Source organism: Haliotis asinina, chromosome 4 (genome assembly GCF_037392515.1).
Source record: "Haliotis asinina isolate JCU_RB_2024 chromosome 4, JCU_Hal_asi_v2, whole genome shotgun sequence".
NCBI lineage: Eukaryota > Metazoa > Mollusca > Gastropoda > Lepetellida > Haliotidae > Haliotis > Haliotis asinina.
This window is the reverse complement of record NC_090283.1, coordinates 36,048,715-36,074,631: the sequence shown is the minus strand read 5'-3', so window position 1 is coordinate 36,074,631 and position 25,917 is coordinate 36,048,715. Positions and strand designations below refer to the sequence as shown.

The window sequence follows — 25,917 nt, the reverse complement described above, 5'->3', positions numbered from 1 at the left end:
ACGTGATGCATTTGTTGCAGCAAAATATGATATGTGGGATGTAACTGGCATATCAATACTTGCCCTCGTTAAGCGGGATTTTGTAAACACTATCTAATATGGCGCTCTTCGGCGTTCGTGTAAGTGTATTTTGTTAAACATCCCACCCGATTCTAGGTTCATCGGCAACGTGTCAGAATTATTATTAACGATTTCATGAAAATCTGATATCAGTGATCATTTTTGTGGATTTTGAAATTCAGTGCTCCCAGTAATTATTTTCACATTTCAAACCACACTGCACATGACGCTGTGAACCGCGAGTTTGTATTGCGTCAAAAAGGTTATTTTAAGTCCTTTACCTTTGTCTGAGTGGATGATATTAGGAAACGGAATTTCCCCGTAGAATTCTTAACTTTGAAGTACATTTGTGTGCGTGATACATTGTGAATTTTATTGGATGGTCGAAGAGGCAGGATATAATGTCCTGAATGACTGTTTTGCGTTTTCTCGAGTTCATCTTAATTGACGAGTATTAAGTCTAGAGGGACAAGTCCATTTTTTTCATTGATTACGCAGATTAAATGGATTTTTTCGGGCGAGTAATGTGGTTCTGTATATGTAGTAGAATGGAAGAAAGTAATATTATTACTGTACCAAGGAATTTCAGCCTTCAGCAACCCATGCCTGCTATCAAAGGCGACTATGCTTGTCGTAAAAGGCGGGATCGGATGGTGTTGACTTGTTGACATGTCATGTCATCGGTTCCCAGTTGCGCAGATCGATACTCATGTTGTTGGTAACTGGATTGTCTGGTGCAGACTCGCCCCCGCCATCTAGCTGGAATATTGCTGAGTGCGGCGTAAAAATAAACTCACCACTCACTCTCTCTCACTCTCTCTCTCTCTCTCTCTCTCTCTCTCTCTCTGTGTGTGTGTGTGTGTGTGTGTGTGTGTGTGTGTGTGTGTGTGTGTGTAGAAAGTGGTGATATTACCGGGTGTACAGTTGCACACATATAAGAGCAAATTTCTGAAATAATTATACGACACGGTTCTTCTCCAACATGTTTCACTTTAATCAGGAGTGATTACAGTTACATGTTATGACATCACTTTACCATGACGTCACAATGCAACTGTATACAAATATTGTGACGCAGCGTTGCCTCGATGTCACATTGGCGGCTTTAAACTGACAGAAAACAAGTATAATTCAAACACACTGCCTTACCTATTTATCCTCTTTAATAAGAAAGGTTTCTTAAGCTACATGGCATCAGCAGTATTCGTTTTAAAGAAATGGAATATTTTAATTTTATTTCCTTTCGTGCTGCGCATTTATCGACGTGAGCGCGCAAAGAAATGCAACTTGTTTTGGGGTCCTTAATCTGTTGTTTATGGACGTGCATTCTGCCAATCACACACTCTGTTTCTGCAATGTATTCTTCATAAAGTCCTTGCCATACAACTAAAATAATACGTTTTGCGGAGCAGTCCATGTTCGAGTGTACATGAGTTGTTTCCTGTTCTTGAACGTTATACATCAATTTTCAACTATATATACACAAGTTCAACAATTACCCCGTTAACATTTTGAGGCATTGAATTCTGTAGACGTAATACATGAGCTGTTTCATCAGTGCTGCGCTGCGCCCATAGCGCATGCGCAGTGATTGGGTTCACGCAGCTTGAACCGGGAAGGCGACTGATACAAACACGGCAATTCATGCGTGCAAGGAATACCGCTTCGGTCGAAGCTGGAGAACAGAGATGTTTCTTGTCACTGCGAGCATCTTGGGTCTGCTGTCATAAATGTATACTTGTTTCCTGATTTCAAGAAAGCGTAGCATTAGAAATACTAATTTTATTGCTAAAAATTGCCCAGCTTGAAAAATGAAATGCGTTACTACATGTCTATGCAAACAGAAAGATATGTTGTTTGTAACAATCTGTCTCTGTCACTGACAAAACTCAGTGTCTGTTTTCTTGACACCTGGCACCCGTGAACGGCCACCTCCTCGTGGTGAGTGCTGGACCCGGGGGGATATTTGGTCCACCAACCCGTTTGTCGTGGGTTGCCGCCCTGTGTCGGTGGAGGAGGGGATCCTGGTGGTTGAGGGCAATAGGGGCCTGCAGCTGTGTTCCTGTTGCCTAATGCACCACTTCGGCCCTGACGTCGATTAGACGGGTGGTTGAATGGGCCCGGTTCAACCAATCTGCTATTCATGCCATGCTCTGTGCATGGATTATAAATATATTTATCATTGCAGAAATATGATTTGGAATTGGAGTAATTTTGGACTTGGCTTTATTGTCTAAACCATTTTTTATTTTGAATTATGTTGTTTTGAACTTTGCCTAGAGTCTTATGCCCACAGGGCGATGGCTCATGGGCCAATCTGGTGGATTAATTATTCATAATTCTTCTACTGGAATATATCATCGGAGTATCAATCGTGCTGCACGTTGGAGACCCACTTGTTTTTAGCACTGTCCTTGTGATACTCCGTGGTGGGTGGGGAGCTCGCATGATGAACCATATCACACCAACCATGGCTTATGAAATTTCCCCTAAAAAGCCAAAACGTCCACTTGAAATTGATCCTGTTGCTAATGACCACAGATCGTCTCTATCGATTGAGTATTGGCCACGTTTCCGTGTCATTGAGTCTCCTGACAAGACTCCATTGAAGCTGAACCCTTTTCGCAGTATCTAAGGTATTGCTGGGGATGTTAAGAACATTCGACGCTTACGTTCGGGTGCGCTGCTAGTTGAGTGCGGCAAGAAACAACAAGCAACCATTCTGATGACTATTGAATCTTTTTGGGGCATTCCAGTCACGGTCTCTGCTCACAAAACCTTGAACACAAGTAAGGGTATCGTCAGAGATCGTGATCGATTGTTTACTGATATGTCCGAACTTGACATACTATCAGAAATGAAAGATCAAGGTATGCTGAATGTAAAGCGCTTTTCAACCCGAAAAAAAACAATGAAACATTCCAAACGAATACCTATATGTTTTCTTTTTCATCGCCAAATGCTTCCAAATCAGTGAAGGCAGGCTACTGTAATATCCAAGTTGAAACCTACATCCCCAACCCGCTCAGGTGTTTTAGATGCCAGAAATATGGAGACTGTGTAACTACCTGCACATTGTCTGTTGTGTGTGCTCACAGTGGTGATAAAACACACACAACAGAAGATTGTGACAGTGATTATACAAAATGCACCAACTGCGAACATTCATCTTCTTCGAAACAGTGTCCGATTTGGAAAGAGCAAATGGCAATTAACAAGATAAAGTTTAACAAAATATCTCTTTTTCTGAGGCAAATATCATCCCAGGCTGAGGAGTAACGTCTTAGTACATCAAAGTCTTTTCTGACCATAAATCGTCTTTAAAGTCATGCTCCGAGTCTCATTCAACAGCTGATAGACAACAAATTGTTAAAACTAAGTCTGACAGACAACAAATTAAGCCTGATGCTTCAAAACAACAAAGTGGGAGAACCTCCAAAGGGTCACAAAATAGCATTCAGTTGTTCAACAATCATGGACATGAAGACATGGGCGTATCTGAAAACGTCCATTATAGCGCACATACCTTATTGCCCTCCAAAAGAGTGCGGGGTAGATCCCCAATAAATCCCCCCAAAAGATTGTTTATTCCAATAATATTGTGCAGTGGCACTGCAGAATACAGGGTCACAAAATAGAATTCAGTTGTTCAACAAATATGGATCTCTTGAAGACATGGACTTATCTCAAAATGTACATTCTAGGGCACATAGCTTGTCGCCCTCCAAACGAGTGCGGGGTAGATCCCCAATAAATCCCCTCAAACGGTAGTTTATTCCAAAAATATTGTACAGTGGAACTGCAGAGGACTGATGAGTAATTTAAATGATTTACAGCTAGTAGTCCAAGATTTTACACCTTCGTCGATATGTCTGCAGGAGACCTAATTAAAACAGACAGATACTTTTTACCTTCTTCATTACAAAGCATATCATTGCTTTGCACCTCCAAGTGATAAGGCCATGTGAGGATCGTCCATTCTAGTGAAAGAGAACATTATCCATAGCCCTGTTTCACTTAATACTAATCTTCAGGCTGTTACAGTGCGACTACCTTTGCACGTTGCGTTTACATTATACTCTCTCTATATTTCTCCCTCTTTGACGTTTCACAAAAACCGATCTTCAAGCTCTGTATGACCAACTCCCGAAGCCCTGTATTATAATGGGAGATTGAATGGGCACAACCCACTCTGGGGAAGTGTAACTACAAACGCTAAAGGTAAATTACTGGAGGATTTTTGTTCTGATAATGATTTATGCATTTATAATGATGGTTCCGGCACATATTTGCACTCTGGTACAGGAATCTATTCTGCTCTCGACCTGTCACTCACAAATTCAGAACTACTAAGTGAATTCGAATGGTTTGTACACGATGACCTCTGCGGAAGTGACCATTTCCCTACTATACTAAAACCTGTGATTCCATCAGATGTACCTCCATCATCAAGGCTGAATATTAAAAAAGGTTAACTGGGCTTTGTTTGCAACACTGTGTGCTGCAAAACCTACACCTGACCGTTTTATTGACACTCCTGATGCTATTAAATGTTTTTCGGATGAACTGAATTCCATAGCTGATGAGTGTATACCAAATTCCTCTGCAGTTTCACATATTCGAAAACCATGGTTCAACGATGAAAGCAAGCAAGCTAGGAAGGCAAAGGGTTGTATACCTTTAAAGAGAATATACACCAATCTTGGCAAAAATATATATCCAAAATAAATTCTCGGACACCCATGTCCAAGGTATGGAACATGGTCTAGAAAATTAAATGTAAAGGTACTAAATCTAGTCTCCATCATCTTAAAAATGCAGATCAATTACTTACGGATAATCAGATATTGCAAATAAACTGGCTGAAACTCTCGTTTTAACACACTTCCTCTTCTAATTATGTGCCTAAATTCCAGCAATATCAAAAACAACAAGAAAGGAAACCTATTCTTTTCAATTCAGATGATTGGGAAGATTATAATGAAACATTTTCTATTCATGAGTTCCATACTGCTCTTGATCAAGCCCACGATACTGCTGCAAGAGCTGATAACATACATTATGAGCTCCTAAAGCACTTACCAGAATCCTGATTAGAAAATCTTTTAAATATTTTGATGATATTTGAACATCAGGTAATTTTCTTCCCTCATGGCGTGATGCTTTAGTAGTACCAATACCTAAACCTGGACGTGATCATACGTTTCCGTCAAATTATCGTGTTTGCAAGACCATGGAACGCATGATAAGTAATTGACTTGCTTGGTACTTGGAAACAAATGATCTTAAAAGAGATACACAATGTGGTTTCCGTAAAAACAGAAGTACTCTCGATCACTTAGTGCGTTTGGAAATACTTGTAAAATACGCGCTAATTAATATACAACATGCTCTGTCTATCTTTTTTGATCTTGAAAAGGCATATAGCACTACCTGGAAATATTGCACTTTAAGAGACTTTGCATGACTTTGGTTTGCGAGGTCGTTTGCCTCAATTTGTCACCAACTTTTTAAATGAAAGACAATTCCAAGTATAATTATTACAGTCAGGATCAGGGTGCTCCACAAGGCAGTATTTTGTCTGTCACAGTTGTTTTTAAACAAGATAAATAAATGGTGTCTTCAATTTTCTACATCAAAAACAAACTGCAGACATGTTTGTCATAGGTACAAACCCCAAAAGACCCAGACCTATTTCTATGTGGCACACCAGTCAAAGTTGTCAAGGAGGCCAAGTTCTTGGGACTTCTCTTCGATTCACATTTGACCTTTTTGCCTCATATTAAATCCCTTGAAGCAAATGTCTGGAGGCACTCCATTTAATAAAGGTTGTTTCTAATTCAAAATGGGGAGGTGATCAAACTACCCTCCTTCACCTATATAGATCACTGGTGCGATCTAAACTTGATTATGGCTCCATCGTATATGGTGGAGTTTGTCAAAGCAACCTAAAACTACTTGATTCTGTCCACCACCAAGGCTTATGACTTTGTGCTCGTTCTTATAGAACCTCTCCTATTGACAGTCTTTAAGTCGAAGTCGATGAACCTTCTCTCAAACAGTGCCGTATAAAACTATATTTACAATACGTTAACAACGCTAATGGATCTAACCCTGCCTATAACTGTGTGTTCAATTCCTTTCATGGAGATTTATACAACAAGTGATCTTCTCTAGTTCCGTCCCATCGGGCACAGATTTAAAAAATATATATCTCTGCTGCCGGCATTGAACTGGAAAATATAGCTCCTTCCCGACTTCTTTCTTCTCCTCCTTGGCAATTGGTTAGGCCACAAATTAACATTAACTACATTTAAAAAGTCCAAAACGAATGAGTTACAATATAAACAAGAATGTCATCAATTAAAAAATAAATGTAGCAATTATGAATCTATATTTACAGATATGTCCAAGGACGGTGGCTCAGTGCTTTGTGCCACCGTCATTGGATCCAGAACAATATCTTCAAGATAACGGCTCTTAAATATATTCAAAGACACCCTAAACATAAACAGTATATAATCTATTCAGACTCTCTTTCTTGCCTTCAGACTATAAAACATATTTCTTGCAAACATCCACAATTGAAATCACTGTCTTGTATAATGATCTTGCTAATTGCCAGTACGACATGGTATTTTGTTGACGTCGTATTTTAACACGATGGCCGATCTTGCTGCCAAGGCAGCTCTCAACAAATCTATGACACCACTCTTATTCCATACTCTGATTACAAAGCGAGCATTAGAATTTACATCCGTGATCTGATGCAGAAGTGGGACACTCAAGTAGGTATCAATAAATTACATGCAATAAAGCCCTTTATTGATTACACATACTTGGGTTGTCAGTCCAGATTTGAGGAGGTCATCATGCGACGATGTCGTATTGGCTATACGCGGTATACACACGAATACTTGTTAATACTTGTCATCCTTTTTGTATCCCTTGTGATGAAAGAATCACGGTCAAGCATGTCTTGCTTGACTGTGTCGAATAGTTCATCACAAAGGATTCCTATTTTAAATCACGTACTATGAAGTAACATTTATACTAATATCAGTTCTCATGTAATTATTGCATTTTTAGACCCGTGAAGGTCCAGGGGTAGAATAGGCCTTCAGCAACCCATGCTTGCCATAAAAGGTGACTATGCTTGTCGTAAGAGGCGACTAACGGGATCGGGTGGTCAGACTAGCTGACTTGGTTGACACATGTCATCGGTTCCCCATTGCGCAAATCGATGCTCATGTTGTTGATCACTGGATTGTCTGGTCCATATTCGATTATTTACAGACCGTCGCCATATAGCTGGAATATTGGTAAGTGCGACGTAAAACTAAACTCACTCACTCACTCACTATTGTATTTTTAAAAGAATTGGATTTGTTAAATGAATTATAAATAGATTTGTTTAGTATTGATATTCTAGATTAGTAACTGAGATTGTTAGTGGCTCTACCCACAAAGAGGGTTAAAGTATTGCAAAATGATTGTCCTCCTGGGAGGGTACGTAAGGCCCAAAACATTAGAAGTAAATTTAAGTCGACCAGGTTTCTAATGGTAGTATTCACGTTATTTTAATTTTGGCTAGCATTTCTTACGTTCTCCAGCAGCTGTAGGGATGATGTACAGTGTTCCCAGAAATTATTGAGAAAATCTTTGTTTTTTTTCTAATGATGCTAAGATTGGAAAAAGGGCTTTCACTATGCACTAAGCATACTATAAGGGAGACAACTCTTGAAGGCTTAGAAGGCAGCTCATTACGTCAAGAGTTATCTCCCGTGTCTGAGCAGACGGCTTCCTGTGTTGACATGGCAGAATTTACAGCAAGAGAGAAAAGAAAGCTCATTCTAGATGATTTTGAAAGGGGTGAGGCTGATGCTAAAGTGATATCTTGTACACATGGTATTCCTCTGTCTACAGTATACAGAACTTTGAAGAATATTCAAACAGGAACCGGGATAGAGCACAAAGCAGGGGCAGGTCGGCCTAGGAAATTCAGTGTTGTGGATCGCCGAAGACTTGGGCAGATTGTGAGTAGGGGCAAATTGAAAAGTGTTGAGAACATCAGAAATGAAATGATTAGCAGAGGAAGTCCTCAGGTATGCAATGAAACAGTTAGGCAGGAATTACAGAGACTTAATTGGGTGAAAAAACGTGGAATTCCCTCGCCGTTGATGAAAGATGCATAAAAGGAAAAACGTTTAAACTGGTGTCGGGCTCATGAAAATCAAGATTGGGATAATGCTTTCTTTTCGGATGAAAGTTCTGTTTGGCTTTTCCCTAACTGTGTGAAAATTTGGACCAAAGATACTGTCAAACCTATCTACCAGCGACCAAAACATAGCCCGAAGTTTCACATGTGGGGTGGCATATCGGCTCGCGGAGTGACGCCATTGTGTGTTTTCACGGGAAACTTGACAAAAGAAAGATACGTTGACATTCTAAATGGTCACCTTCTTCCGACAGCACAAGCATTGTATGCAGATGATTGGATTTTCCAGCATGATAATGACCCAAAACACACTGCGCGCTACACAAAACAGTGGTTGTCGGGCGAAAATGTTCAAGTTTTAGACTGGCCCAGTTACAGCCCAGACCTAAACCCAATTGAGAATGTGTGGGGAGTCATGAAGGACAGAATAAACCAAAAGGGACTGAGAAATATTGAAGATATGAAGGCCGAGGTGGTCCAATATTGGGATACCCTGTCACACGATTACCTACAAACTTTGATGGGTAGTGTGCCTAGGCGTATTCAGGCATGCATTGCTGAGCGAGGAGGTCTAACAAAGTACCAAAACAAGACTGAGACTGTAAAAGGATGATGTTTTAACATGTTTATGTAAGTAAAACGCCAGAAGTTAATAAACGTGATGAGTTACATGACGCAACATGATTCTCAATAATTTCTGGGAATACTATAAATCCATCTAGGGTCCATGCAGGTAGCAAAGGTCCATGCAGGTTCCCCTGGTCCCTACCATGCTGATCTACCTTCAATCGTTGGCGATCAATAGCCCGTGTTTTATATTGTATTTTCTGCTTTAATTACCACAATGTTTTAGTTTTCCATGTTGGTTTTATACCCATATCTGTGATGCCCTAGTAGTTTTACTGTCCATCATGACAGGTTTCATTCTTCAAAATGTTTTCATTTTTGTCATATATAGATCGTTTTCGTCACGACATGGCTGAGATATTGCCCATGTGACGTTAAATTTTAACTCACTCACTCACTTACTGACACCTGTGTGTCTGCCTGCCAGTGTACTAATGACCTACCAGGCTATACACCATAAACAGAATACATTGCTCATGTTAATATTTAACGTCACGTCGGCAATATTTCAGCCATGTCGTGACGAAAACCGTTAATATTATACATAATGGTGAACGGTAAAAAATCTGTCAACAAAGGACAGTAAAACAACTAGATTGTCACAGAGAGATATTTAAAACTAGTAATTAAATCTAAAACAGTTTACTACAGAGAACTAAACAATATGAAAACGGGCTACAGACCGCCAACTGAAGGTAACTAGGGTCCATGGCGACTTACACTACCTTTGCTACCAACATGGACCCTAGTTGGATTTACACCATCCCTTCAGCCGCTGGCGATTGTATGATAGAACAATCATGCTACGTTTAAAATCAGGTAAGCAAAATTTTTTTGAAAGTTTGTGGATTTGTGTACCCTCTTAGGTGGACAATAATTTTACGATGCTTTAACCCCCTTCGAGGATACAGCCACTAACAATATCAGTTGCTAATGTATACTACCAATAATGAAAACATATCTTTATACAGCACATATTAATAAAAATTTAATCATGAAATCAATTTCTTTTAAAAAAAACAATCATTAAATGAGAACACTAACACTGGTAAAAAGATCCTTAACAGTTATGACATTGAAATATTTATCCCTTGTGATGGTGAATTCAACACAGTCAAGCAGGATATGCCTGACCGTTACTCTCTCTCATCACAAGGGATACAAAACGGAGGATGCGCACCTTTTAACAGGAATGCATGGGTATATCTTGTGTGGCCAATACGGCATCGTCGCATAATGACCTCGTGAAACCTGGAGTGACAACCGAAGTAAGCATAACCAATGTAGGGCTTTATTTCATGTAGTTTATTTATACCCACCTGGGTGTCTCACTTCGTCTGCATCAGATCACGGATGTAACTTCTAATGCTAGCTTTGTAGTCAGAATAAGGAATAAGAAGTGGTGACACAGATTTGTTGAGTGCTGCTTTAGCAGCAAGATCGGCCATTGTGTTACCAGAAATGCCAACGTGGCTGGGCAGCCAACAGAGGACGATGTCGCATTGGCCAGTAGCAAGATCATTGTACAGTTCAATAATGTCAATTAAAAGTGGATGTTTGCAAGAAAGATGTTTAATTGCCTGAAGACAAGAAAGAGAGTCTGAATAGATTATATACTGTGTATGTTTAGGGTGTCTTTGAATATATTTGAGGGCTGTTAACATGGCGTTTGCTTCCGCTGTGAAAATATAACTGTTATCTTGTGCCACCGTCCTTGTACCCATCTATACATAAGGATTTGTAATTGTTATATTTGTTTTTAATTGACTATATTCTTGTTTATATTGTAAGCAATTTGTTTCTGACATTTTAAATGTGGTTAATGTTAGGTCAACTTGTGCCTTGACCAATTGCCAAGGAGGAGAAGAAATAAGACGGGAAGGAGCCATTTTTTCCAGCTCAATGCAGGCAGCTGTAATGAATGGCTTAATTCTGAGCCCAAGAGTCGGAACAAGAGAAGATTTCTTGTTGTACAGATCTTCATAAAGAGAATTGAAGACACAGTGGAATGCAGCATTAGACTCGTTCGAATAGAGTTTTGTAATATATTGCAGACCTTGTTTTATACGGCGTTGTGTAAGAGAAGGTTCATCAACCTCAACGTCCGTGTCAACGGGAGATGTTCTAAAAGACCCAAGAGAAAGTCTTAGGCATTGGGGGGGGGGGGGGGGGGACAGAATGAAGTAGTTTATGTTGCTTTTGCAGACTCCACCATATACAATGAAGCCATAGTCAAATTTGGAACGGACGAGTGATCGATATAGATGGAGGAGGGTAGCTTGATCCCCTCCCATTGTGAATTTGAAATAACCTTTAACAAATCTAGTGCCTTCAGGCATTTAGTTTTAAGGGATTTAATATGAGGCAGAAATGTTTGGTGTGAGGCAAATATTAATCCCAAGAACTTGGCCTCCTTTACAACTTTTATGCGAGTGCCATCCAGAGACAGTTCAGGGTCTTTATGCGATTTGTATTTACGACAAAAATGTATGCAATTTGTTTTCGATTTTGAAAATTTGAAGCCGTTTTCAAGACACCATTTATTGATTTTGTTTAAACACAATTGGAGTTGCTGTTCAATAGTATGCATATTTTTACCATAAGAAATATTAAAATCATCCACAAATAACGATCCATCCACTGAATCGTTTAAAACTTTTGATAAACTATTTATCTTTATACTAAAAGGAGTGAGAGACAAAATATTGCCTTGTGGAACACCCTGATCCTGATTGTAATGATCAGACAGGGTAGAACTTGATATTGTCTGTCTTTTAAGAAATTGGCTAAAAATTGAGGCAAACTGTCTCGCAATCCGAAGCCATGTAAATCTTTTAAAATGCCATATTTCCGGGTTGTGTCTTATGCTTTTTCAAGATCAAAAATGATAGACACGCCGTATTGTTTACTTACAAATGCATGTTTTATATACAATTCTAGACGCACAAGGTGGTCAATAGTACTTTTTTTGCGGAAACCACATTGAATATCAGTAATGAGATGATTAAACGATTATTCACCATACGCTCCATAGTTTTGCAAACACAGCTAGTGAGAGATATTGGACGGTAGTTAGATGGATCTCGGTATGATCTCGGTCAGGCTTTGGAACAGGGATAACAATTGCGTTTCTCCACGAAGGAGGAAAACTGCCCGATGTCCAAATTTCATCAGATATGTCCAAAAGTGTCTGGAGACATGATTCAGGCAAGTGTTTCAATAGTTGATAATGTATATTATCTTCTCCAGTTGCAGTATCATGAGCTCGCTCAAGAGCGGCATTGAGCTCATGTAGTGAAAATACTTTATTGTAATCTTCACCATTGTCCGAACTGAAGCTGACTTTTTGACGTTCTTGATTTTGTTGAAATTTCTAAAATTTAGGATTATAATTCGATGATGAAGAGTGTTTGGCCAAAGTCTCACCTAATTTATTTGCGATGTCAGATTTATCCGTTACTATATCATCACCATCTGTGAGGCGATGAATGCTTGCCTTAGTCTTGCCTTAATTCTTTGAACTATATTCCACACCTTTGATAGTGGTGTGCTTGAATTTGTTTTAGATACGTATTGCCTCCAGGACTGACGTTTACACTGTTTAAATGTTCGTCTATCCTTTGCATTGTTTATTTTTACAATATTAAAATTATGAACTGTAGGGTGTCGACGAAAATTCTTTTCTGCCTTTTTCCTACATTTTCAAGCTCGTTTGTAATCATCTGTAAACTATGGTTTACGTGTGTGTTCATAGAGGACTTGGGAATAGTTTCATCTGCTATACCTTTCAGTTTCTGAATAGGGTCTGGAATAGTTTTGAAACTTTCAGGCTGCAGTGTTCCGGAACAAAGAGTTTGAAACAATGGCCAATTTGCTTTGGTAAAATTCCATCTGGTTAAAGGTGGAACATCAGTGGGGTTTATAACTTGAAGCAGTGTAGGGAAATGATCACTTCCACATCTGTCACAATGAACAGACCAGTCAAATTCATTTAGTAAATTGGCATCTGTCAGATCCAATGCTGAATACGTTCCCGTGGCAGGATGTAAGTATGTGTTGGAGCAATCATTTAAGATACATACGTTATTGTCAGAAATAAATTCTTCAATTACTTTGCCTTTAGCATTAGTACTAACACTGCCCCATAGAGGGTTATGTCCGTTTAAATCACCCATGATGATACATGGTTTGGGAAGTTGATCATATAAATCTTGTAGATCCGCCTGCTGTAAAGCTCAAGAAGGTGGAATGTACAAAGAGGAGAGAGTTAAAACTATGTGAAATGTAAGTCGAATTGCAACAGCGTGAAGATGAGTAGCTAATGGAACAACACTGTGAATAACATCTTGTCTTACCAAGATAGAAGAACCCCCAGGGGCTTTTACAGCTGAAGGTGAAAAGTGATTGTACACATTATATTTTCTGATATCACATTTATCTGTGTCCCTAAGGTACCTTTCTTGTAAACACATTGCAGGTGGTTTGAAATCCTGTATTAAAATCTGTAAATCATTAAAATTATTCCTATGTCCTCTACAATTCCACTGGATTATGTTGGAAGAGTGCGTCATTGAAGCTCAATTGGCGATCGTTCTCGTAGGACGGATTCTTTCTGCTCTTCGAAGAAGGTGTTGTGTCCATATCAACTACTTCAAAGGAGTTGTGGACAACTATCTCTGACGATGAAGTTTTCTTGTTTGTCTGTTTTCTATTTCATTTCTTTCTTTCATTTTTGGTCAAAGGTTGAGCAACTGGTTGTACTGTGACTGGTGCACTGGGAACATCAAGGACATTGGCATCAATCAGAACTTGATTTGAGTTGAATATGTGAGGGACTCAATGACTGAATTCATGTTAGAGGACTGATCTGTTTTGATCCATGTCAAATCAGTCTGATGTGCATTTAATAAGTGAAGTAGCAACAAGTGAAGAAAAAGATTTATTGAGTTGAATTGGTAACTGATTGTCAACAAGTATTTTTGCCTCAATATAGGAGATGTTTTTTTCATGTTTGATCTTTAATATTTTAGACTGTTTTTGCCACACAGGACATATCCTTGATGAGGCAACATGTTGACCTTTGCAATTTGCACATTTGATATCTGCTGAGCAGTGTACGTTCTCATGTCCTTCTCCACAACGGTGACAAACAGCAGATCCTTTGCATGATTTGGAGCCATGTCCAGATTTGGGGCACTTGAAACATCGCAGTGGATTGTGGACCTACACCTCCACTCCAATGTTGACATAACCAGCTTTCATAAATTTTGGCAAGGCTGACAGCGAAAAGGTAAACAGATATGTATTTGACGGAATGATATCACCGTCCCGAGTCTTCACTTGACTGTTGTCACTCCTTGATTTTGTAATTCGTGTTCTTCAGACATTTCGGACAGGCAACGTGCTCTGTCCCAAACAATTCCGCGACGGGTATTTAACGTTTTGTGTGCAGATGCAATAACCTCAATGTTTGCAAACATTTTCAAGGATAGGAGGTTAAGAGAATGTTGCCTCCGTAAACACTCAATAAGCAGTGATCCACTACGAAGAAGTGTTACGTTCTTCACTTCTCCGCAAATTCCGGAAATGGCCTTAGAAACTTCGAACGGGTTGAGCTTAAGTGGCTGCTTGTCTGCTGCTTCAATTACAATAAATCTAGGCCATGCATCAAGTACAGGAGATACATCTTGATCAGCTTCATCTGAATCAACATGTCGGAGTTTAGTTCTGTTTGAACCAGGATTTTGTTGAGCCATAGTGGAAATAATTGGATTCAGCATCCCTGCTCCCCACCCACCATGGAGTGCCAAAAACAGCGGTGTTGAATTGCATCGGATCTCCTACATGCAAACACCAGGGATCCACGAATGGTATACTTCAGCAAATATGACACGAAAAGCTGCGTTAGTTTACCAAATTAAATGTCTGGCTGGTTCGCCCATAAGAAGAAATTGGAAACATACAGATTTGGGAGGTCAACATTGCCGAATTGACCCATGAGCCACCGCCTTCTGGTATGAGACACCAGGCAGAATAATTTTGATAACGTAAAACTTTAGCCAAGACTAATCACAATCATCTAGTATATATTAAAGATGAATAGGTATATACGTCACACACGGGGCTTGGCATGACCAGCCGATTGGTTGAACCGGGCCCCTTTAACCACCCGTCTATGTGAAGTCAGGGTCAAAGTGGTGTGTTGAGCAGCAGGAACACGGTTCCAGATGCCCACTGCCCTCAACCACTAGGATCCCCTCCTCAACCGACGGCAAACGGGTTGTTGGACCAAATATCCCCCCGGGTCACAGTATGTAATTACACAGACAGGCAGGTGTGATACTTGTACACACGACATGTTATTATATATGTGGGTTGCAATCAAACTGCAGCTATTGTTTTCTCGGATGACTCGATCGGACGAAAACCGGTGCAAACTCAGTTTCAAGTTCTGCTTTGTACTTGGACGAACGGCACTTTTCAGCCACGCAGAAGTTCGCCACCAAGCGGAAATACAGAGAGCATGTATTTACAAAACCCAACATCTCTTATGTACATTATTTATGGAAAACAATTTCTACGAGGGTTGGCTGAAATGTTCTAAGCCTCACTGTGAAAAAGAGTTACAAAGTCCACGTTTGTAATTTATTTTTCTACATAGTCCCCTTCCAAGTTCACACACTTTTGCCAGCGATGCTGCAAGGCCCGAATCCCGGTCAGGAAGAAATCTTCTTCAGCTACCCCCAAAAAAATCAGTGACAGCGGAAATGACGTCATCATTACTTGCAAAATGGCGACCGGCGAGTTCCTTTTTCATTTGGGGGAACAGGTTGAAGTCAGAAGGAGCCAAATCAGGTGAATAAGGAGGATGGTCAATGAGTTCAAAGCCACAATCGCGGATTGTTGACATGGCCACCACCGATTTGTGAACAGGCGCATGTCTTAGTGGAAGAGGACACCTTTAGCGATCATCCCTCGTCGTTTGGCTTTGATTGCTTCTCGCAACTGGTTCAGTAGATCAGCATAGTATCTGCCGTTGATAGTTTGACCTTTTTCAAGATAATCAATGAGCAGAATACCCCTGGAATCCCAAAAGACTGATGCCATCACCTTTCCAGCTGAAGGAACAGACTTGGATTTCTTCGGAGCTGGTGAATCAGGATGCTTCCACTGTTTTGACTGTAGTTTTGTTTCTGGTTGAAAGTGATGTATCCAGGTCTCATCCATGGTTACAAATCGTGCCACAAAATCATCGGCATCTGCTTCAAAACGACGCAAATTGTCAAGGGACGTCTGGAACCTGACACGTTTCTGTTCTGCTGTCAAGAGCTTTGGCACCCATCTTGCAGAAACTTTAGTCATTCCTAATTTGTTGGTGATAATATGCTCAACCCTCTCATGAGAGATGCCCACTACACTAGCAATATGTCGAGTAGTCAATCGTCGATCATCCATCAATATATCGAGCATTCGCGTGATGTTTTCTGGAGTGGTTGCTGTTGAAGGCCTTCCTGAGCGTGGGTCATCATCAAGGCTTTGTCTGCCACGCTTAAATTCTGCAGCCCACTTCTTGACTGTGGAAAATGAAGGAGCATCATCCCCTAGAGTGGAGACCATGTCAGCATGTATCTGTGTTGGGGACATCCCTTTCTTTTGCAAGTACTTGATGATTGCCCTGTATTCAGTTTTGTCCATTTCTGATGATTTCAGAGGGTAGATTTACCAAAAGAGCTGTAGTTGAGATAAAACTATTAGTACGTTTGTAGTTCTTGTGTCTATGTTTCACTAAATGATTGTCCTCATTGGTGGCAAACACCTGTCTCTACCTGGTGGGGAAAAAACCACTCAGGCTGAGAACTTTTCAGCCAACCCTCGTATTGTATTTGATGCGACGTTTCGGTATGTATTCTTAAACCATTGCTTGACAACGGTATATGAATCCATACCGAAACGTTGCATTATATACAATAAAGCAAAGTTGTTATCTATGAAAAATCTTACTTTCTTATCACTCATCATACTTCTGAAATGCCAAACACACAGATCATCTCTGTATACACACATCGATACTGTACGACAACCTGTTAGCGTTTCCCTGATACACACAATGAACCTTCTGGATATTGGCAGAATCTCCACGGTGCTTCGTTTCGAGGGGAGAAATCCCAAATACAAAATATCGCACTTTTGATTCGCGATGGTGCGCCCTTAGTTTTGATTACTTTTTTTCACACTCAACACTGTATGTAATATGTCATGAATAAGTGGTAACTGTGATATTTTGTTGCATGTGGCCTTTGGCGTTACGGCTTTGGCGTTTACGTTATGTCATTAATTGTTACATTAGCCATGATTCGATTCATTTTCATCCGGATTCTTGGGGTTGTGATATTTATTTGTTTATCACGCACGAGTCTCTGTGTGTGTGTCTCTTGCTTTCTTTATTGTACCTTCTACAAGTAGAATTGGATATGGACGGTACTGTACATATGATTTCAATTTTGCAAGTCGCATGTTCCCTTTCGGTATTTGTGACACAACCATGCAGATAGGCCTTGCTAAATTATATGAAATGCTTCTTTTTTATGACTCGGGTACCAAGATGAAAAACAGAGAAATTGTTCAGTGACAAAGTGACCTCATTACATAATCTGTTGAACTGTAATGACTTCTCCCTGAAGATAAAAGTAAAAAAATATTGGAGAAGATCCGCGTCGTGTGTATATGTGAGTGTGCGTGTCTGTGCGCGCGTGTTCTAATTGTAGCTATCTGTGATGTGTTCACTCATTTTATACAAAGTGCTTATATCCTCACTTACCTGAATACCATTACAATGATGATGACAAGGACAATAACCCCCAGACCAGCGGCAAAAATGATGATAATATACAGGGTTTCAAGACCTGAAAAACAATTTTCGACAGATGTGTTATTCTGAATGCCTTGTGCATCTTCATAATTAACATATGAACCAACCCTCGGGAATTTGCTGTCCTGTTAAATGCAAGAGAATGTAAAGACAGACGACGAAATTGTATCTATAGTTTCTTTTTTCTGGTCACAGAAAGTTTACCACTGAAAAGAATTAAAAGAATATAACAATACGCAGCTTGTTCACCTGCACATCATGTTCAATATTTTATGTATTTAGAAGCGTGCGCACAAACACACGCAAACGTATTTGATCTAAATAACATGAATTTCCATGTTTGATTGTACAGTGAGTGACTTTAGTTTTACGCCGCACATAGCAGTATTCCAGCTATATGGCGGCAGTCTAAATAATTGAGTCTGGACCAGACAATCCAGTGATCAATAACAGGAGCATCGATCTGCGCAAATGGGAACCGATGACATGCGTCAACCAAGTCAGCGAACCTGACCACCCGATAGCGTTAGTCGCCTCTTACGACAAGCATAGTCGCTTTCCATAGCAAGGATCACAAGAACGCATGTATGGACACACACAAATGGGAAAAGAACAACGTGCTCATAAACACACATGCAAATAACCCAAAAACATGCGTGTACATAAGGTACAAACGCAGTTTCACGCAAACCATCAACACTTTCTGTGTGTGAAAACATTGGACTCAGCTTTGTGTCCAGAACTTTTTAGAGTGCAGAACACAAACCTGAATACTTGCAATCATATAGATGCGGATACAGCAAAGTGCTAATGATACTCGCACTATGTCTCCTTGTAACCGAGCTGTTAATGGGAACCTCACAAGGATGAGAAAGCCATATTGACTTGATGCGCTTAAATGGCTGCAAGAGTTGTATGATTCTAGGGGATTTGAGATTGATAATACAACTTGCCTTTGAGTTTGCATCCAATGATCGAGGTAAAACATGCCTCTGAGCAACCTAGCTAGAACCGACTGAAATGTGTCCAACATGGCAGACACGCCATTTTACGCTTGACATCCAATCACAAGCAGTAAATGAGAAAACGTTGCATAACAGATAGCACCAACATTAGTATATTCAAAGTTTTCATGAAAACTAATGAACAAATTTTCAAAATCACGATCAATTTCAGCCTAAACATTTCATCCCGTAGACTCGGGGGAGAGCGATGTAGAAAACATAAAGGAAATATCAATATGTTGCTACGAGAGTGTGTCTTCATTGTGAAATCATTGCAAATTATCTTGCTCTTTGGTCAATACATAATATTGAATATTTTAGATTTGTCAGTGTCAGATTTTGCTGGTTCATTGAGGACTTCTTATACCTTTTGTCACGGCAGATTAACCGTAACAATGTATGTGACATGTCAAGAACGAAAAGCAGAAAAACACATTATCATAAAAGTATAATACAGTACTAGAGCCAACGGTTGCTATGTAACATGTCGTCAAACATTTACTGTCTTTTAATCGCCTGCCCGTTGTCATGACATTGGGATTTGTCTTGGTGCAGGCTACTCAAATATCTACATGTAGTTGTCTCGCACCAAATACGGCGAAATAATGTGCACCAAATACGGCGAAATAATGTGCACCAAATACGGCGAAATAATGTGTTTGACATGACACTAGATACCTCGCTATACCTTGAAAGTCTTTTCTGACACTGGGCTATACAGGAGGCTGTAGTGTAGAGGTGTCTTAGTCTTAGTCAGTTTGATAAGGTTTTGTTTCCTGGGAGAAGTCTTATTCGCTAGTCTTGGCAGCTTGGGTAGTGGGAAAGGTTCCTGAGCTGATTATGAAACTGGATCATGCTAACCGTCTTTTTTCTGAATAAGAATAGCAATCCAGCTGGCCCCTTTGACTGAATGAAGTCAACTGGCCTTCGTTTTGCTTCGGCCTGTCACTTCAAGCTCACAATGTAATCCAAAGTGTACTTCTTAGCAACAATGTTAATATGAAATGTAGCTGAAACAGATACTGAATATTTCAGGGTATTTCTTGTTGTCCTTTGCCTTTCTGTTTGTCACTCAATCCTTTAAACTTTTTCGTATTAAACGAGGCAGGATGTCACTCAGGACCTTTTCGGCACAGATCCCCTAAAACCTCTTTTTCCCCCACCTCTACATGGAGTACCGTCCTCCTTAGAGGATCCGTAAGTCCCAAAACATTCACAGTAAATTTAAACTTTCCACTGTTCTTAATCGTAGCATATGTGTATTTTTAATTGCCAACAGCTGAAGGAAGATGATGTAAATCCAACTAGGGTCCATGCAGGTAGCAGGTACTGTAAAGTATGGTGATCTTACCTTTTGTTGGTTGTGATCTATAGCCCGTGTTTTATATTGTATTGTCGTCTTAAATACACTGTTTTAGTTTCACATGTTAGTTTTATTTTCAGATCTGTGATAATCTAGTAGTTTTACTGTCATTCGATAGCAGGTTTTTATGTTCTAAATTTATTAATTTTAATATTGATATAAATTAAATTGTTCTCGTCACGATATGGCTGCAATATTGTCGATGTGACGCTAAATATTAACTCACTCACTACATGGAACAGAGCGTATAGTTGCAACAAATTCTGTTGGTCGTTATATTCTCCAATGACACTGGCATTTTCTCTGGGTTTCTCTAGATGCAGCATAATTAATCAGATACCTGGTAAGATAGTCAGCCCACCTGGCGGAACAAGTATTGGTCATTTCGTGGGAAGTAATTGTAGGGGCTGATTTGTTGATGATTCAATACTTCTTGGCGGTACTAAAATGAGTGTCGACTAAACGTGCAGAGACCCAGTTTTCCACACCACCCATCTCTGAACGATCACTGCACCAACTTTGTTTTACAGTTTTCGTCATACTTTCGGTATGTAGTTCAATGTCTTGGTGCAAAGTGATTTAATTATGTTTCTCTGGAATGGACCCGTATGCAACATAGCCTCACTCGCATGACTGAGTAATGTGAATGAACTAATGAATTTATTTATGTCATTATTTTTCTCGCTCCCAGGAAAATGTGACAAATATGCGGAACTCACTTTGGAAATGTTATTTTCGCCAAGATGCCCGAATCCCCATTGTTCTGGATGGCTTAAGTTTGGCACCTCCCGATCTGCTGATAGACATTGTGTGGGTACTCTGGTTTCCTGTGAGGAGTCCCAATTCACTGTCTTGGAATGTGTTCGATATTATTATCCGTACAAACTGCTATCATTCCGTTCAGTTTGCACTTAACTCTAAATTCAGCCAAGTTGGTGCTGAAACTCCATATTATCAAATTATTATATCATTCCAGTTAGTTTCTCTTGAAGCCCAGGATATTCAATCAAACCATAGTCATAGGTGATAGACTGCGTCAGCGTCCCTATTCGACACTGGAATACTTCTCCACTCTCAATCTAATGCTTGGCGTATGCGTAACTGTTGAAATGACTGAGTGAGTTAAGAATTTAACTGACATCGGAAATATTTCAGCCATATCGTGAATAAATCAAATTAAAGTTTGATCTTAATTTAAAGTAAATTTCACCAAAGAACAACAAAACAACCAGATGTTCACGGATATAAATTTATAACTATGAATTAAGTTTACAATCTATCCACCAAAGATGACAATGCGATATTAAAACAGGCTATTGACTGCCAGTCGTTAGGGGTGAGCGGGTTAGGCGGCTGACTTTGGACGCGGGTAAGTAGGTGTGGCTCTGAGGGTGTGGGTTCCTTAGATAGGACTCAACCCAAAAAGTTGTAGAATCTGTTCTTCATTAAGAAAGTGTAACCCAAAGTATACTTTATGTTACATTTGACCAGTTTCTAAATGGCATTGTGTAATCACAGCCAACAACTGCGGTAGATTACCATACTAGGGACTATTGGGATTTACAGTACATTTGCTTCCTGCATGGGGCACAACTGGATTTACACCATGTCTTCAGCTATTAGATTTTTCTTTACAATCTACACATACCTTAAACTGACATATATACTGCGGTGAAAATAGCAGCAAATTTGAAGTTGGTTTGAAAGATTGGGGACTTGCATACCCGCTGAGAAGATCAATAATTTTACGTCTGAAGTGTAGGTCGTCGTAATCGTACACTTCTATCGAGCTGGTCCCATGAATGTTGAGAATTCAGATCGGGTGGTTTTAATATCCACGGGAGCACGTTTCCGTTGTTGGTAGCAAGAACATTTATTATTTCGCGTGCGACATGATTGTGATCGTGCATTGTCCTGTTGGAATATCTCTCGTCGGACGTCACTTCGGAAGGAAGAAGAATATCTGTACAGTTAAATTTCAACGTATGTTCAACGAGATGTGTTCCCAAGAGTGTTCACCATGGCGCCCCACATCATGATACCATCCTGCGTTCATTTCGTCTCCGTCATTCCATCATGACGAAACAGTTTGATAAGTGGCACGTCGCTCAGTGAAATCCTCCTCCAGTGTACAATTCATGGTCGAACGTGTCAACTCCATAGCAGTAGTGCACGACGATGGTGGTGTAATAGAACAGTGAGTGACTTTTTTTCTTAATGTCATATTGGTAATATCGCAGCCATATCGTGACCAAAACAATTTCTATAATAAAGATGAAAACATTTGGAAGATGAAAACATTCGGAAAAGTTAAAACCTGTCAACGATAGACTGCAACAATACTAGAGTGTCGCAGATATGAACTTAAAACTAGCGTGTATAACTAAAACGTTTTAGTCAAAGAAGACAAAGCAACGTAAAACACGGGCTATTGATCGCCAACCGCTGAAGATTGATCACCATACTGGAGTTTGGTGGGACTCCAATAGCTGAAGTGAAATTCGATTCTGCACAATGGATATTCTTAATGACGCTGTCCTGAGCAGGAGTAGTCCCCCTTGGTCTGCCACTTTCAGCCGGTCTCTTGTCGAATTGTAACACTACCAAAGTCTTGAAATCGTAATTTTGTGGACATTCAGGAGTCGGGCTACGGATCCTGCGACCCCTACACGTTCCGATCATCTTCCCTCAGCTCTGGCGTATTGATTCTGACATATCAGACCAAATGCGTATATTTCAGCTCGTGACTGACATGTAAATTGTAGTTGAAGTCACACATATCGACCAAATTTACGTACACCTAGCTTTTAGATTCTTCTCCACACATATCATGACACTACTTATCCAGTGGCCATGTTTTGACGAAAATAAGCAGATGTTACGTTGTTGTTCACAATATTTTCCAAACAAATGTACAGGTAACATCAAAACTTACAGCAGTTTCAAGAAATATAGGTTATCACGCGAGTGTGTTTTGGGAATAAACATTGTATTTAGCGAGCCGTAGCAGGCTAAATACATAGTGAGTATTCCTAATGCAGGGTATTAACCATCCCAAAACACACGACTGGGATAACCTATTTATCATACAATCTCATTCTAACTTTAAATTTTTGAAAAATGTGATTTTATTAGCCACAGATCATGAAACTAAACTTCCTGAGATTTGTTCAGCATATCTATGACGTCACAAATATGTGCGTAGTAATGCGTGACGTCACAAGCTCGGCGACGCATTTATCTACTGATCACTCATTCGACTGCGTTGCGTCATGTAGTTCCCAGTACGTTTTTATGTTACAGCACGATTGGTTGTCAAGAAATTTTAGCTTACGTTTAAAAAATAACCACAAACTCGAGTGGAACTTCAGAATCCTTCAAGCAACACTTTGAACAACAAATACAATTTAATGATTGCTTGAGTTTGTGCACCTGGATTCCTGGGCCGTTCTCTCGCTAACACTGACATTCGGTGGGGGAACTGATGCTGGAATCTTCGAAAGCCAATGGATTTCTATCTACGCTTTGTAATCTACTCCACCTATCATAACCAGGCATGACTTTTCTGAGATCAAAGCGCTGACTGCGCCGCCGTCAATCCGGACAGACCGCCGACCCTCAGCGCCGTGTTTGTTTACACTGTGAAAGTAGTCCCTAATATTTGCATATGACCTCCCTAATTTGCATGGGTATCCGTATATGACTCCAACGGATACCGATACCGTTGGCTTTATCCTGCCGAGGACACTACCAATTGTATGATAAATACACTTACCACGTTAGAACAAGAAATAGCCTAGCCCGAAAACAGTAAAGGAAGCAGTTTTCGAAAGTGACGAGGTACACCGTTGTGGTACCACCGTATAATATTATCTATCAGGTAGTGAACATATATGAAGGATATAAAGAACAATTGTCCGTATCATTTTGATACGATGATTAACAATTGACATATGTTATAGTGCACAAATGTCGGTTAGATATCATTTATCTTTCAGAAAGCACAGGTGCAGTAATCTGATACGGAAACAACCCTGTTGTTGCATCCATTTTTAGATTTTCGTATTCACAGTAGAGCATCGTAGGTATTGTTTACTGCTTGTACCTTACATCATCGTCACAAACATGTTTCCGTCATGTCTGTGTATTATCAGGATGAAGGCGTACTTAATGTTATTAAGATCCTATGTTCACCGAAAATAAATAACTTTTGTACACATTGTCAGATGCATTCAACGGATGAACTGCACATTTATAATTTGGAAAGTAAGACCGTCAGAATCTGACCTGGAGCCATACGTTATCTGAAATCCCTTTAAGTACTTCTGTCTAACACCGTCTATTGCCAAAGCTGATGGTTGTTCATGCTGAATATGTATCTGTGATGTCATCATGATTTTCTCTTTATTCTAATTCTAAACGCCTATTTTCGAAAGATACGTACGCGTGTTTTCACGTTTTCTTCAAATAAGCTCCATCGCAAATATTCCATGTGCATTATTACGGGACGTAGGAGTTTCCAGGGAGCCTATATAGAGAGGGAGAAAAACTCCTCGAAAAGCAGTTGAACGTATGTCTCGCCTCGTCACGTGACCAGTGTAGACAATATGGCGTCAGCTTAGGATTTAAGATTGAGCCCGGTTTATTTACAACAGCTGATTACATTCGCTAGTGTTGTAACAACTGAACACCTATATGTAGAAGATAAGTTAACTGTAATGTCAGTTCAGTTTAAGTAAAACAATTGTTACTAGTGTCAGTATTGGGACAGAAGATTTGTAGTTAAGTTTCAAGTCGGTATGTTATAGCTCACTGGCTTCCATTCTCAATTCACCGCGAAGATAGACTAAATTAAGTCGATAAAAACTTATTTCACACATTCGTTCAATTTTTAGAAGGGAAACATACATTTAGTTGAAAGATATTTGCAAGTAACAGTGATAGGTTTATGACTTTTAAAAAATGGTTACGGTGTATTTGAGTGTCATTATTTGATTAATGAGAATAACCTTCCAATGGGAGCTACCAAGAGAGCAGTGACGGTACTGAAATGTTAGAAAACGATTTTGTTAAAATAACAGATGAATTCAAAAACAGTAAATATATTGTTTCTTTAATGTTAGAACCGGTGGTGAAACCGACTATATCACACAAGGACAAACATGGTGATTTCCAAAATTTACAATTTTCCTTTACCTAATGGGCCCCATAAGCGTACACTTAACTACTAGTATTCCACTCATCATTTGTTCTCTTAGATTTATTACAGGTTAATGTACATAGGTGATCATGCATTTGATAGTATGCCGCATTTTGATAGTATGCATTTTTTTATTCAAATCAATGTAACTGCATCTGATGTGTGAAGAGACACACTTTTGAAAGTTGGGATCCTATTTAAAGTACATATAAGTGTTTCCTATTTGTCGTCCTATATGCCATCAACTATGAATCAGTTCTATATATTTGTATAACTTCACTCATCTGCATCTTTCTTGTATTAAGTGTCAAAAATTGTTATTAACTGTTATATTTGCCCCTAGTATGTCCCTAGAGTCAGTACTGTTTAAAGTGTATGTTTCGACAATACAGATCATCTTCCAATAGATGAAGATTGTTTTAACGTGTACGATAAACCTGATGCTAGGAAATATAAGGACGAAAAGCTACAGCCATGATTTCTTGAACATGTGTAAAACTTTAAACCTGTTTATTTTAAATTGACGGTTCTCTGATGACGGTGACTATATAGGACCCACAGGCTGTAGTACTGTGC

General features: G+C 39.6%; 1 protein-coding gene across 1 annotated transcript in view; it reads right to left on the bottom strand.

Moving 5' to 3' along the window:
* LOC137280914 (retinal guanylyl cyclase 2-like) overlaps nucleotides 1–25,917 on the bottom strand; it is a 261,889-nt gene that overhangs the window by 179,886 nt on the left and 56,086 nt on the right. Inside the window, exon 3 of the mRNA XM_067812100.1 lies at nucleotides 17,724–17,808. Coding sequence (XP_067668201.1) covers nucleotides 17,724–17,808 — 85 coding nt within the window. The remainder of the gene's footprint in view (nucleotides 1–17,723; nucleotides 17,809–25,917) is intronic.